Genomic DNA, 14,003 nt, shown 5'->3' on the forward strand with positions numbered 1-14,003 from the left:
TTAGATATTTTTTCCACTATTCAATCCACCATAATTTTGTGTTAGAATATCAATCTATTGATTTCTCCTCTTAACTGTGGTCAGTCTCAACGTATTTTCCATCGTCATAGTGAAAAAGTTCGGTGTTCGAAACGTTTAGATTGCAGTGCTCTACATTACTCTTGCCAATGATTAGACATTTTCTAATTCAAAATTTAATCATTAAGTGCTACGAAAAAAGAATACGAATCTAATGAACAACTTAGGTGTATACTATCTTAGCAAATATCTGAATTATTTTGCTAGGTACATACATATAAACTTGCCTAAGGAAAAAGTAAATCGATAAAAAAATAATAGTTAGGTCAGTTAAGTGGTTTCATTGAAACAAAAACATTCGGCTCTATGTTTCTTCAGCAATAAATTCAAAATAAAATATTAAAATTTCAGAATTTTGTCTTTCTTCTCTAAGGCAACATTTGATTCGCTTCTTTTTTATAAAATAAATTCTCGTTAATCAAGGGAAAAAAGTTAACACCCTTAAGGTTCTACGTATATATACCTATAACGAACGCATTTTTCAAACATAAATTAAATTATTTTAAATAAATAAAAGGAAGCTAACTTTACTAAATTGTAAAAATCTTTAACTGTTACAACGATTTATTAGTGGTTATCGAGGAACTGAAAATAAAATAAATTCCTTATGATTGGATCATTTTGGAATTTGTGTAGAGCGTGTCCATCAATGCCTGTCGACAAGGTATGTTATCATAACTGTTTTTAAATTATTGAATTATTGTAACGAATAAAAAAAACTTTAAATAAATTTTAGTGATAATGGTGCAGGTTTACAGGTCAACTTAACTAAGTCATAATATGATTTCATACTGCGGCAGTGGTTTCTTCCATACGCCGTACCCTTCTCTCCAACTGTCTTTTTTCTTTCTCTGTCTCGTAATATTCTTTCTTAGGAACTTCCTTTGAAAGTGTATAAAATCAATACCATATGGGTTGCAACCCGTTTTCACTGCACCTCCCTTATTATACCCTCATTCACTCATTTATGTTTATTTTGTTTTTGTATGTTCGGCTCGGGCATTTGTTGTAACATATGAACATAAGATATTGTTAGTGTCCTCAGACTAAAAATAAAAATATATCTTTCACAAATGATGCATAATATAGGTACTTATCTTATATTTTAATTTTTTTTTCTATAAATTGAGTTGATGAAGAGTATATTTTGGTAGGTAACGCTAGTTTTCAAATTAAGATTACTTAATCACCTTATAAATATGATTTGCAGTACTTGTACCAAGTTTAATATCCTGAGCACATTATTGTATCACATGATTATTCTTTTCTTTAATTATTTGTATGCATATGTAGGTATATCCTTCTTGAAAAATCAATATCGACATTTTAATTCTGACATTTAATAAGGCCACCAAAAATATGTGGCAAGGAACAAGTTAACAAAACTATAAAAGTAGTATTGTTAAAATATTAAAAAAGAAAAGATTTTTAATAAGTTTATAGGTAAATGGCATATTGAATGTGTTCGTAACTATATACTGCATTGCAGATAAGATCTATTTAGGTGTAACATAATTGGTTGCTGGTTAATCAAAAATCAGAAACTTATGTAAAAAAAATAGAAATCATATCATCCTAAGATGATAAGTGCGTGTCAAAATGATAATTACTGAGGTTTCCTTCTGATTAAAGTGTTTATATAAACCGTTTTTTAATGCTTGCTTTGGTGAAATTTTTGAGTAGTATTAATCAGGTTTCGAAATAGAAAATCCAGATTTACTTGTTTTTAATAATATTCGCAGTTTCTAAGTCAGTTTAAATTAAAAAAGTATGTTTGGTAAAGAAGAAGTATTACATTTTTGTTGACGTAATAAGGAAAAAAAACAGGAACTACGATTTTTTAAATCTAAAATGCAATAATCACGCACGCACAATTTAAATATCAAAACTCAAGCAGGTAGTTAATTTACAAAAAAAAAAACATTTTTATTATTAAAACGCAAATAAACAAAAAAAAACTATGTTTCTTTATAAAAATAGTCCAGTTGTCCAGTTGTCCAGTTGTTCCCAGTTAGTCTGTGCTTTAAATCCAGAACTTCTTATTTTTTTGGTAATTTGTCATAATGTTGTTATCCTGAAAGATCCATGATAATGGATACTTAATTGTTTAATAAAAAATAATAGTTAACACCTATACGTAGGTACAACATTTGCTTGGTCGGCGCGGATTTGATTTACCGGAAAGATTTAAAAAAAAAAATGATTTATTATTAAATTTAAATAATTTTTTTTTCGTCCAAAAATGGAATAATAGAACCATTAAAATAATTTCAACCAAAAAATTCTTAAAAAATATAGTAATTATTATAAAACAAATTAAATAAATGATAGGAAAACGAATCAATAAATTTAAATAACTATAGGAATTTCAATAAGAAGGGGCAGAACTGCTCGGAAATAATGATGATCACAAATAAACAAACCAACATTATAAGCAGCCAAATAGAAGTTTAAATTATACTAATAATAATCGTAATCCATTTGTTAATTATAAATATTCAGAACTAACAAAAGTAGACCATCTTACTCAAAATAAAGACAATTTTCAGACTTGCCTCAACAGACACTTTACCCTGCGCCTGCATAATGTTTATATTCTTAAGAAAGCTCTTAAATTTTTAGGAGACACTGGAGCTGCTTCATCTATTTTAGAAGAACATGTATCGAAGAGATTATCACAGTAAATTAGAAAAACCAAAAACAATTAAAGAGTTGCATAATAAAAATAAAATAATTTCTAAAATAATTTTACCTCTACAAATCAAATTCAATAAAACTATGGAATTCTTAATTACTCTTATTACCAATAATTAATTTTACGAAATTTTAGGAAATAATTCGTTAGAAGTGTGATTTATTTAGATGAAGTTCTTATATTTAGAACGTCCTTACAAGAACATATTTGTTTAATTAATAAGTATTCAAAAACTTAACCAAAAGACCAAATATTCCAAAAAAGAAGCAAAATTAACTATTTAAGAATATATAGCAGTTTTTGGAGAACTTAAATTACTCATACCTTATGACCCTGTTTTAAAATATTCTGATTATACAAAGGAATTTGAGTTAACAACCGATGCATCAAATTATGTAGTCAAATCACACATAATGGTATGAATCTTGCACCCTAAATGAACATGAATGCGGATTAACGCTATTAAAAAAGAGGTATGAAGTATTGTCTGGCCAACAAAAAATTTCAGACCATATCTTTACGGTCGCAAGTTTGACATATAGGGTTCTCCATTTTGCGGTTTTAAAAGTAAACCTAAAAAATTACATGTTAACTATTTTTTGCACGATATTTCTTTAAGATTGAACCTTGACATTATGTGTGAAACACTACATAATTAAAATAGCTACCACGCCAATTAATGCAACCATCGATTATTTTAATGTAATTTCCGACAACTTTTTGACAAATATTGGTCGGTATCTATCCATAATTTGACAAATATTAGGTTTTAAAGTGTTCAAGAGTTAAAGGCATAGACACGGTCTTTCGCGTAGCCCCACAAAAATTTATCATTATCCTGGTGGCCAGTTGATATCACCATGACAAGAAACTACGTGGCCAGGAAATGTCTCTTGCAATAAAGCCATATTTGCTCGAGTTGTGTGGCATGTAGCACCGTCTTTTGGAAACCAAGTGGTGTTCTTCAACAGCAGGCAAAAAAGTCATATGACCATAACACTCCGAATTCACAATGAATGTCGTTCCATCGTCGTTTTCGATGAAATAAGTTCTAATCACAGCTCCAGACCAAAGAGCGCACCAAGAAGTGAATTTTCGTAGATTCTTAGAACAATCAAACAAACACGTCAGTTTTGTTTATTTACATATCCACTGAGTGAGAAATGTGTTTCGTCGCTAAAAAAAATTTTGTTCGACACTTTTGTTTTATAGGAAATACTGCATTGAAGAAAAATATGAGAACGACTTGGAATTTCTACTAGCTATATGTAAAAAAGTTTAAAAACAAAGTGTGGTAACTTCGACACTCCTTACGTTCGTAGAGCACATCTAGAAGAAAAGCTGCAATTCTATAACTTCGTGGTGCATGCTGTGTTAAATTAATTGCTTTACTTGACTCACAAACATAAAATTATCACGAAAGTAAATACCAAAAAACATTTAAAAAAGTAGTTTTAACTCAAAAAAAGACACACACACAAAAATAAAACAAACATTTTTTATTTAGATAGAAAAATCTTGTTAGAAATAGGAGCTTTGTGTGTCAAGAAAAAAGAAACACTAAATATTCGAATAACACCAGGCTGATTATGCTGATACGATTTAGATCGGTCAGATCATTAAAGAAGAATTCTCGTAGGTAATTCTTGCATTTTTGAGCTAGAGCAGGGCATTTTCATAGAAAGTAAAGAACTGTTTCCTCCTCTTTCTCGTCCATACCGCTTCTGCAAAAGTCACTTGAGAATACGCGTAGTCGTTTGGCGTGCTTTCCTATTAGACAATGTCCGGTTATGACACCTATTATCGAGCTTATATGCGATCTGCTTAGAGATAGCAATCACCTTGAACGTTTCAAATCTAGCGTTGGCCAGATGTTTTTTGTGACCTGACACTTGGTGATGTTGTTCCACCTGGTGTTTGCCTTCTTCATAGCGTCTTGCATTTGCAACAGTTTACAAGTAGCGATTGGTATGCCAGTATGTGCCAAACGTGGTAGAATGTGCTGCACTGTACCGTTACTGGCGAGTTCATCTGCCTAACAGTTACTTGGAATGTCTCTATGGCCCGGCACCCAGCAAAGGTGAATATTAAACTGTTGTGCGATCTTCATTAGAGATGATCGACAGTTATGGACTGTTAAAGAGTTTGTAGAGACAGAGTCCAGAGATTTAATAGCGGTGTGACTATCTGAGAAAATACGGATATCAAATGTTGATATCACGTTTTCTTTAAGCCAGGACAAGGCTTCTCTTATTGCCAAAAGTTCCGCCTGGAACACGCTACACAGATTTTGGAGGTGAAATGGGAGACCCTATTTCAGTCGTTCAGAGTACACTGTACAGTACACCTCCGCCATCTGTATAAAAATTGATTGACTCATCTTCCAGGAATGTCCTATCCTCCCAGAAAGATCTGGGAGGTATAGAAATCTGGAAATTGCAGTTGGGGGATGGTGTAGTCTGTGAGCTTTGGAGTTGATTCAAAATACCTAAGAATTACGGAGTGGTCAATGTTGTTGTTAGTCCACTGCGACGAAGGTTTGAGGCGAATAGCAGAGCTTGTAGCTATTTATTTGCTAAATATGACAAAAGGTGTGAGGTAGAGTAAAGTATCGAGTACCGCAGATGGGGTCGTGCGAAGCGATCCGGTTATACATAGGCAAGCTGAACGTTGGACTTTATTTAATTTATCTCGGTTTATAGCTTTATCCCATGTATCATTTTTGAAACTTACAAACATTTTTTTCTCGTGCGACCTACTCGTATGTCCATGTATCATTTTTGATACATAAACATTTGCCATTAAAGTTGCTTAAAGACTTAATTTTCATAATAAACGTGTAAGGAAAATGTAACGCCTTATACGCATGCTACGAACATTAAAAATAAAGGGAACATTTTTTTAAGTATACAAATTTTTTTTCACAAGTAATTCCTTACTCTTTTATGAACATTTCTGTTTTATTTTGAACAAAATTGTAGGTATAAAACATAATTAGTAAAATTCTTTGTATAGGAACCTTTACATAAATAACATATTAATAGCTTACACATTTTTGTTGAGATTTATTTATGTGCCAAGCTAAATGCTTTCCTGCATTATTTGTACTCTGTTTTCCTTCAAGTTATTCTAGCAGTCCCTAGGAGGACTAGGGTGTTGGTTAGAGGAATCCTTGAGAAATGTGTAGCTAATGCACTATTGTACTTGCAACATTGAGAGTTAGACTTCATCATATTTTAAAAGTTTTTTTTGTTGTTAAAAATTTTTTATTTCGACCTTCTATTTATCCTTCAACTTTTAAGGCCGGTGCGGTAAGAGTATCTGCATAATAACTATTTTGTATACCTATATTTTTTCATGATATATTTTTTACCCAAATAAAATGACTTTACAATAAGTGATGCTTGATTAGCATCACTTATTGTAAAGTCATAAGATTCTGAGTTAATTTCAGATGGCTGATTTTCACTTTCGGTACTGAAATCTCAACTGTCACTCACAGTATTACCATAATAAGTATTACTACTATAAGCTATCGAATTATAAAACGAATACTTATTCCTTCTTTTTTTTAATGTTTTTAATTTTTGAAAAAATACAAACAAAGAATCAAAGAAGAACTTGACATTAAAAAAAAAATATTTACTTAACAAAAATGTTTGCACCTGATTTCCTTAACTTCAATGTCTCCATACAAACTGATTATCATGAACAATTATATCAACATGGATGTACGCTAGCTAACTAAATGACCACAAGAATAAAATCTTTTTTTAACAGCAGTAACCAATTAAGTATTTAAACAACATAATCTATGTCAAAAATGATACATGGACGTAGGCGGCACCAGAAAAAAAAATAAAATTTGTGTATCATGGGTCGTATTGTTGACGTGTTGAAATAAAAACTGACTTATGGGTGGTTTTAAGTTAATTTGTATAGGGACAGTTAAGGTATGTATCTAAAGCTGACCAGACTTGGCATAAGTAAACCACTGTTGTATATGATTTATGACATTCCTAATGGTAGACGGTTTATTATCAAAACTAACTAATGTAACATCTACCACAGTCTTTGATATTAAAAATGGTCTTCAACAGGGAGCGTTTAACTTGCCGATCTTGTTCAGCATTTACACCAACGATCTAACAGCAAGTCTGGCTCCGGCAATAGCTTACGCCCACGACCTAATTGCGTAAAGAAGGCCCAACAATTGAGGTTATCAATTCAATTTTGCAGACCAGAACTCCAGGGTCGGAGTACAAACATTACTATTCCAACCAGGTGCTGTTCTACAGAGCCAACATAAACAGAATAGATAATTTCTTGCTGAAGCTTGGTAGGGGTCGCATTGCGAGAGCGATGTCGTCAACACACAGCTTAATTTTTGGGTCTTACTACCCCAACAATGAGTAGGTACTACGAAAGTGCACGTTAAAGCATCGAAATTCCACCCGAAACGCTTTCCTCTATTAAGACAATCGAGGGATTATACAGGATAGAGAGGCGGTTCCGCTAATCTAACACGCCAGGCGTAAAACTGTAGAGAACACTGGACGGAGCCGAGCGCCTTCGGTTCAGTAGGACTGTTTAAAATAGGAACCGAAGAGATAATACGAGGCAGGAGAACCAGTTTTGGTGGCTTCAAATTCAGAATGTCATTTAAAATTGTATAGGGTGTTTGGTCTCGGTCGGCTTACATTACATAGGTTTAAGGATTAGGTTATGGAAAAAAAATCATAAAAATCAATTTTAAAAAAACACCTACGGTTTTGGGTTGTTTAAAGTAGCTTAGGTATTAAAACTGGTTTTGTTTTTTTATTTCGTTTTAAGTTTTATAGAGGGTCCGGCAAAAAGATCTCCCATATTTTAAAAGGCAATGACAAATAAATAAACAATTTAACAAACAAATTTTATGAAATTTTTTAAATTAAATACTATGCCATTTTACATTAAATACAATTTACTTAGTCTTAAACATTACCATATTATCTATAAATAGCTTTAAATATAAACGTCTAAAAATACGGGATGTTTTTTTGCCGGATCCTGTATAAAATAAAAAATATTGATGAAGATACCAAGCTTTTTTTTAATTTTTCTTGATTTTAGGTTTTAGACTAAGTTATTGTTATTTAGTATTAAAATTGTTTTAGGCCGAAATGCAGTAGTTATAAGATAATCGATTAACCTAGAGCGCCCGCATAGGGCCAGTAAGATATTTTTAAGTTTTTTGATATCTATGCCAGTTTTTTTTTATGATTTTTTTTTGTCTAGCTCTAAGATAGTTTTAAGATTTTGATAAAACTAACATGATAAAATTAACAGAAAGTCTCAAAATATCCATAAATCTTGTTTAATTGTTTTTTTTTATTCTGTGGTAATGAGTTACCCCGTGTGGCCGCTATGAGACCTGTATGAGTTGTGGCCGCTAATGGGTAAACTTAAGAGAAATAGTAATAAAAAGCAGTTAGTACAGATTGCTTTGACAACATTTAGAAAACCCATAGATTTTATTCAGAGGATCCAAAAATTTAAAATATGAATTTTAAAAAATAAATCTAAATAAAACAGCATTTATCAGACCAGCCTTTAACAAAAGTCTTATACGTTAAAGAGGACATAGCAAGAAAAACAAAGTATATGGAAGCAAAATATAAGAAATCCAATTTAGAAAAAAATATAAAACAATGTAACATAAGTTTGTCTCCAACAATTGAAATCACGTTTAATTATTAAATTTCAAAATCGTTTCATTTCCATAAGTTATTGTAATCGGTCCGATTTGTCAAATTTTGCCATTTCTCGACGTTTCAAAGTTTCTAGAATCAATAAACTAATAACGCTATAATTTTGACAAAAATCACCCGACGGCATTTTTTATAACTCAGATAAATATTTTACGAACAAAAATTAACTCCAAAATAATTAAATGCAAGGAAGAGTAACGTTTTTGACGTTTGGTAACATTTTGAGAAAAATCGAACTGACAGTTTTTTTTTTACAAACAATACAAATTGATTTTCGACTCAAATATCTTTTCATAAATTAAAAATATTGGCTTCAAACTTATTTCATCAGATATTGTTGGGGATTTGTGACAGTTATTAAATATATTTTTATAAAAATCGAACTTTCTACAAAAAATAGTACGCAAATTAGTAAAAATTGGTATTCGATTCTGGACATCCTAAGAGGCTGGGATGCGACCCACAATGATAACTTCCCATCCCGTCTGTCTATTTGCCTTGCTTAAAAGTTTGCAGGTTTTCGTGTTGTTTTTAAAAAGTTGTCAATGGAATTATTCTTACAAATTTTAAAACTACCAACAATATTTTTCATATAAAGAAATAGTTTCGATTGAAAATCTAGTTTTGTTAAATAGATTTTTAGTCGAAAACAAATTTTTACCAATTTAAGTAGCATTTCTTAAATTTTTACAAATTTTATGAATGAAATTAATTTGAGAGATATCATGAACGGAACATCAGTTTGTACCAAATTTGTGTAGGTACTATTTCTTGTAGATTTTATTTTTTAATGAAAAAATTGACTGTTGGATTTTTATAAAAAAAACTACTTAATTTTGAAAACAATATTTTCTGTGAAATAAAAAGAATTTGAAGACTTTTTTTTTAATTTTTAAAAGCTTTTTGAGTAGTTAGTAAATTTTTACCAAGTTTTAGTATTGATTTTTTTGTTAGGTTTTTATTTTTTTGTAAGAAAACTGTCAATTTGATTTTTCTCAAAATTTTTCCGAACATTGGAAACAATATTTCTTGTAAGTTAAAATTAGCTGGAAGCCATAACCTCACAGTTTTGAAAAGATATTTGTGTCGAAAATCAATTTTGTCCAACTTTTATTAAATTTTCATTTAAGTTTTTATTTTTTGTAAGAAACTGTCAACTCGATTTTTTCAAAATTTTATTGTTTGTTGACAACAATATTTTTTAAAAGATAAAAGTAGTTTAAAGCCAATATCTCAAAGTTTTAAAAAGATATTTGAGTAGAAAATCAATTTTTACCAACTTTATTAATTTTATTGTTAGGTTTTTATTTTTTGTAAAAAAAACTGTCAATTCGCTTTTTCTCAAAATTTTTACGAATATTGAAAACAATATTTTTTATAAAATAAAATTAGTTGGATGCCATAATCTTTAATTTTTGAAAGGATACTTGAGTCGAAAATCAATTTTTACCAACTTAGAGTAATGTTTTTTTTTAGGTTTTTATTTTTTATAAAAAAACTGTCAATTCGATTTTTCTTAGGTGTTAGAAACTTAATTTTTCGTTGTACAAAATTGTTTTAGAGATAAAATCATTTTGTATTCGTAAAATTTTTGATTTTTTATTTTTTTTATTTAAAAAAAAAACGTTGATTGGATTTTTTTTTAAATGTATTTGTTTGGTATCACGTTACAAAAAATTATATAAAATTTAATTCAAGTCTCTAGCGTTTTTGGTTCGTAAGATATTTAGGGCTAACCAAAATGTTCGCCTTTTTTTAAACTGCTATGGTAAAAAAACCTGCCACGCAATTTTCTTCAGATCCCTTTCTGCATCCTTGCAGAACAATACGACAGACGGGATGGGAAGTTATCAGTGAGGGTTACATCATAGCCTCTTTTTAAATTTATTTGGTTCACCTGCAAATATCAACATTAAACTGGATTTGACATTTATTTATTCATGAAATAACCTACAAATAAATTTATAAGTTATGATTTTAAGGCATCTGGGTAGCTAGTCTTACATTTTTTTGTTGTGTAGATATTTTTACATTAGTCGTAATTATGAACATTTGTTGCAAAGAAACTATTACAATGTTGGGGGCACTTAGTCAAATCTCCTCAAACTTCTAGTATTTCAAGAGATAAAACAATTAAGTAGCTTCATTTTACTTATTCAAAAGAGCTTGCGGTGGCGCTTATATACTCGTAGTTTTAATATTACTCAGATGTTTTATAAAATAGGTTTGATGTTGTTTGTATTAAGCAAAATAATTTCAAAAATTAATAAATCTAAAAATATTAACTGCATCGTTTACATAATTATGTTTGTACTTATAATTACCTACCGACTTACAAGAAAATAAATGCATAAGCACAATTTAATTTAGTTGAAATAAGGAAATTGTGTAAAGTCATGTTAAATATTTAAAAAAATAGGAATTGTGTTGCAATATTTGTTTTGTGTTGCACGTTTGTCGAGTTGTTTTTGATCAAAAACTCTAACACTTGCTTTTGTAAAATACAGGCTTAATACACCAATGGTCGAAGAGAATAAAATTGCCCTTAACTTCGCCAATAATTTGCATTCATATTTGGGATCATGACGAAATCTAGAATGCCAAAAATCTCGAATGCCGAAAATCTCGAAAATAAAAAAAAATTATCTAGAACGCAAAAATCTCGAATCCACAAAAATCCAGAATTAACAAAAATCTCGAAAGACTCTATCTAGAAAAAAATCTCGAAAAAAAATAAAAATTCAAATTTTTTTTTTGTATTTTTAACAGTTAAAACTCAATAAAACATAAATACATCAGTTTACCCAATATTTTATTTTCTGGGCAAGAAAAATAGTTGCATGAGTAGCAATGTGCAATTGTATGGTTGATAACTTTACTTGTCAACTTTAAGATTGTTAAGGAGAAGTAAGTTATCCAGAATGTATGTTTGTATGTGTATCAATCATACAATTGCACATTGCTAAACATGCACCTTTCTTATTGTTTGCAAAGATTTTTTTTCTTGCTCAGAAAATAAAATATTGGGTAAACTGATGTATTTGTGTTTTATGGGTCTACCACGATATCTAGAAATCAATTATCTAGAAAGTAAAAATCTCGAATATGAAAATCTCGAAAACAAATATCTAGAATGGAAAAAATCTCGAAAACATATTTCATATGCGAGATTTTTACTTTCTAGATAATTAATTTCTAGATATCGTGACAGACCCTATTCGGGTAGTTCACCATTGCAATGAAGCTCTCTCAACTTTTACCTAGTAAATCTTTTTTTGTATTTTTTCTATTCTTTATCGTTAATTATAAGGGATGGTGATCTCGTTGCGCTAAATATTTTGCACTTGGAAAAGTTCAGTTTAAGTTGATTACACCATTCAAGAAAATTGATAATATCCAGTTGTAGTAGTTCACTATCCGCAATTGAAGATGTTGCAAGAAAATGTTTCACATCGCCGGCACACATTAAACACATACTGTACTGACTTCAATACCAATGGTAAATAATATGAAGGCATGAAGACCAATATGACATCCTTTATCAATACCAGATATGGCATCAATAAGTATGTATGGAGATGCATCCATCAATTTCAACAATTTGTTTTGTAAAGACCATGATGAAGCGGTCAAATGTCTTAATAAAGTCGGTGATACAGATTTATTGGTTTCGAATAGCTTCCGAATATAAATTTGAGGTAGACCTTTAATTACTTACTAGGTCCATTTCAATTAAGGCGGGATTGAATCAATTGAAATTGACAAAAAATATTTTGTTATGATTTGCCAGACATGAACTTGTTAAAATTTAAATTATTGCAAAACTATTAAGTCCAATGAAATCGGCTTTTGCGAAAATACAAGAGTTTTGTTTTTTGAGTGAAATATTTGAAAAACATCGATAGCCGAGAAAGAGGCAACAGCTTGCATTTCTACATTCTTACTAACATTAAAGTATATATACATAAAAACTATCATCTTCAATATATTGCTAGTTGATATTACCTAGATTAAATTCGCTGAGTATAAATGGGAAAAGGTTAAAAGCTGATTTATTCACCATTTCTTGAGCATTTGATATATGTTTACCATATACTTCTATTCCACTCGAGGAACGAATATAACCTACAGTGAAAAATAATTAATAACTATCAGCAGAATCTTTGGAACAATAACACAAAGTTGCTTAAATGTATCTCCGTCAATTAGGATACTTCACTGAATGGTATTAAATTTTGTCTGGATGGCAATCAAGACGCATCCAACTTGATTCAATCCTCTTTTAGTAGAACGCTCTTTGCAATACATGTTAAAAGAGGAGTTGAATAGCTCTGATGTTTCGGAGTCAGTGCCCTCAACATTAAGAGCGCTACGTCCAATTTATGGTCGTCGTACTGAAATCGTTATAAATTGAGCGTCTAGTGGACAAAATTGAATCCACTGAAACAGTACAAAATGTTATCGTGCCAATTAAACAAAGAAGTGCATATAGTATCGAGAATATTGCTGCCGCTGAGGCTTTAGTTACAGAAAGCCCAAATGTGTTTCTCATACGTCGTCCTCGAGCGTTGAACATCTCTGTGATATCGTTGTGGCGAGTTTTGCGAAAAGGTCTTGGCTTACATCCTTAGAAGATTAAATTGAGGCCAGAACTGAAGCTTTAAATTGGGCTAAGGAACAACTTGAAAATGATTCGGATTTTATCGAAAAATCATCTCCAGCGATCAGGCTCATTTCTGGCTGAGTGAATGGTCAGGCAGCAATCTATACGTATTCCATGAGTCATCATTGTATTCCGAAAAAATGATGGTTTTGGTGTGGTTTATTGGCCGGCGGCGTCATTGGACCGTTCTCCTTCCGTGATGATCAAGACTGGCACGTTACTGTAATGGGTATCACTACTGTTCAATGATAACCGAATCATTGGCCTTAATTGCTGGAAAGAATTTCATTGATATCCAAAACCGTTTTTGTTTTATTTAAAAAAAAAACTTTTGTAGCGCTGTTATTAAAAAAACCGGTATTAGAACTAGCGGATGGGTAAACTTTAGCAACAGGAGTCATCGAATTTCATTTTGATGTCGATGCTTGCGTGTCTAAAACATAAGCATATTATTCATAAAGCGTTGGCAAAAATGGGTATACAAGTCTTATATTTTACCGTCAAAAGGACTTAATTCCTCTCCACTTCAAAGGTCATCCGCTTTCATTTGTATCATCATTGCGGTTTTCCTCAGACATTTTGGCACTAATTACATTCACTACTTTATTATTCCAAATTTCACATCTTAAATTATTTCTACAAAACTATTTTTTTAAAAGTTTAACATACAAGATTATCTTGTTAGAATGCTGAAATTTCTGTTCGCTGTTAATTTTGTAATCTCATTAGTTTGTGGATTGTAATATTTTAGTAGTTAATTTGGTTTAATTTCGCGTATTTAACTTTTACCGATGATAATTTCACTTATTTTGTTATA

General features: G+C 30.6%; 1 protein-coding gene across 10 annotated transcripts in view; it reads left to right on the plus strand.

Annotated features, from left to right (window-relative positions):
• LOC129953806 (proteoglycan 4) overlaps positions 1-14,003 on the plus strand; it is a 127,362-nt gene continuing 113,359 nt past the window's right edge. For 4 of the 10 annotated variants that reach the window (XM_056067270.1, XM_056067273.1, XM_056067271.1 and 1 more), the window contains exon 1: positions 2-742. In XM_056067270.1, the coding sequence (XP_055923245.1) occupies positions 686-742 (57 nt within the window). In that variant the 5' untranslated portion in view covers positions 2-685. Of the gene's footprint in view, positions 743-14,003 lie in introns of all 10 variants that reach the window. The other 6 variants (XM_056067272.1, XM_056067275.1, XM_056067276.1 and 3 more) reach the window with 4 other exon arrangements.

The sequence above is a fragment of the Eupeodes corollae genome, chromosome 1 (genome assembly GCF_945859685.1).
Source record: "Eupeodes corollae chromosome 1, idEupCoro1.1, whole genome shotgun sequence".
Classification (NCBI taxonomy): Eukaryota; Metazoa; Arthropoda; class Insecta; order Diptera; family Syrphidae; genus Eupeodes; species Eupeodes corollae.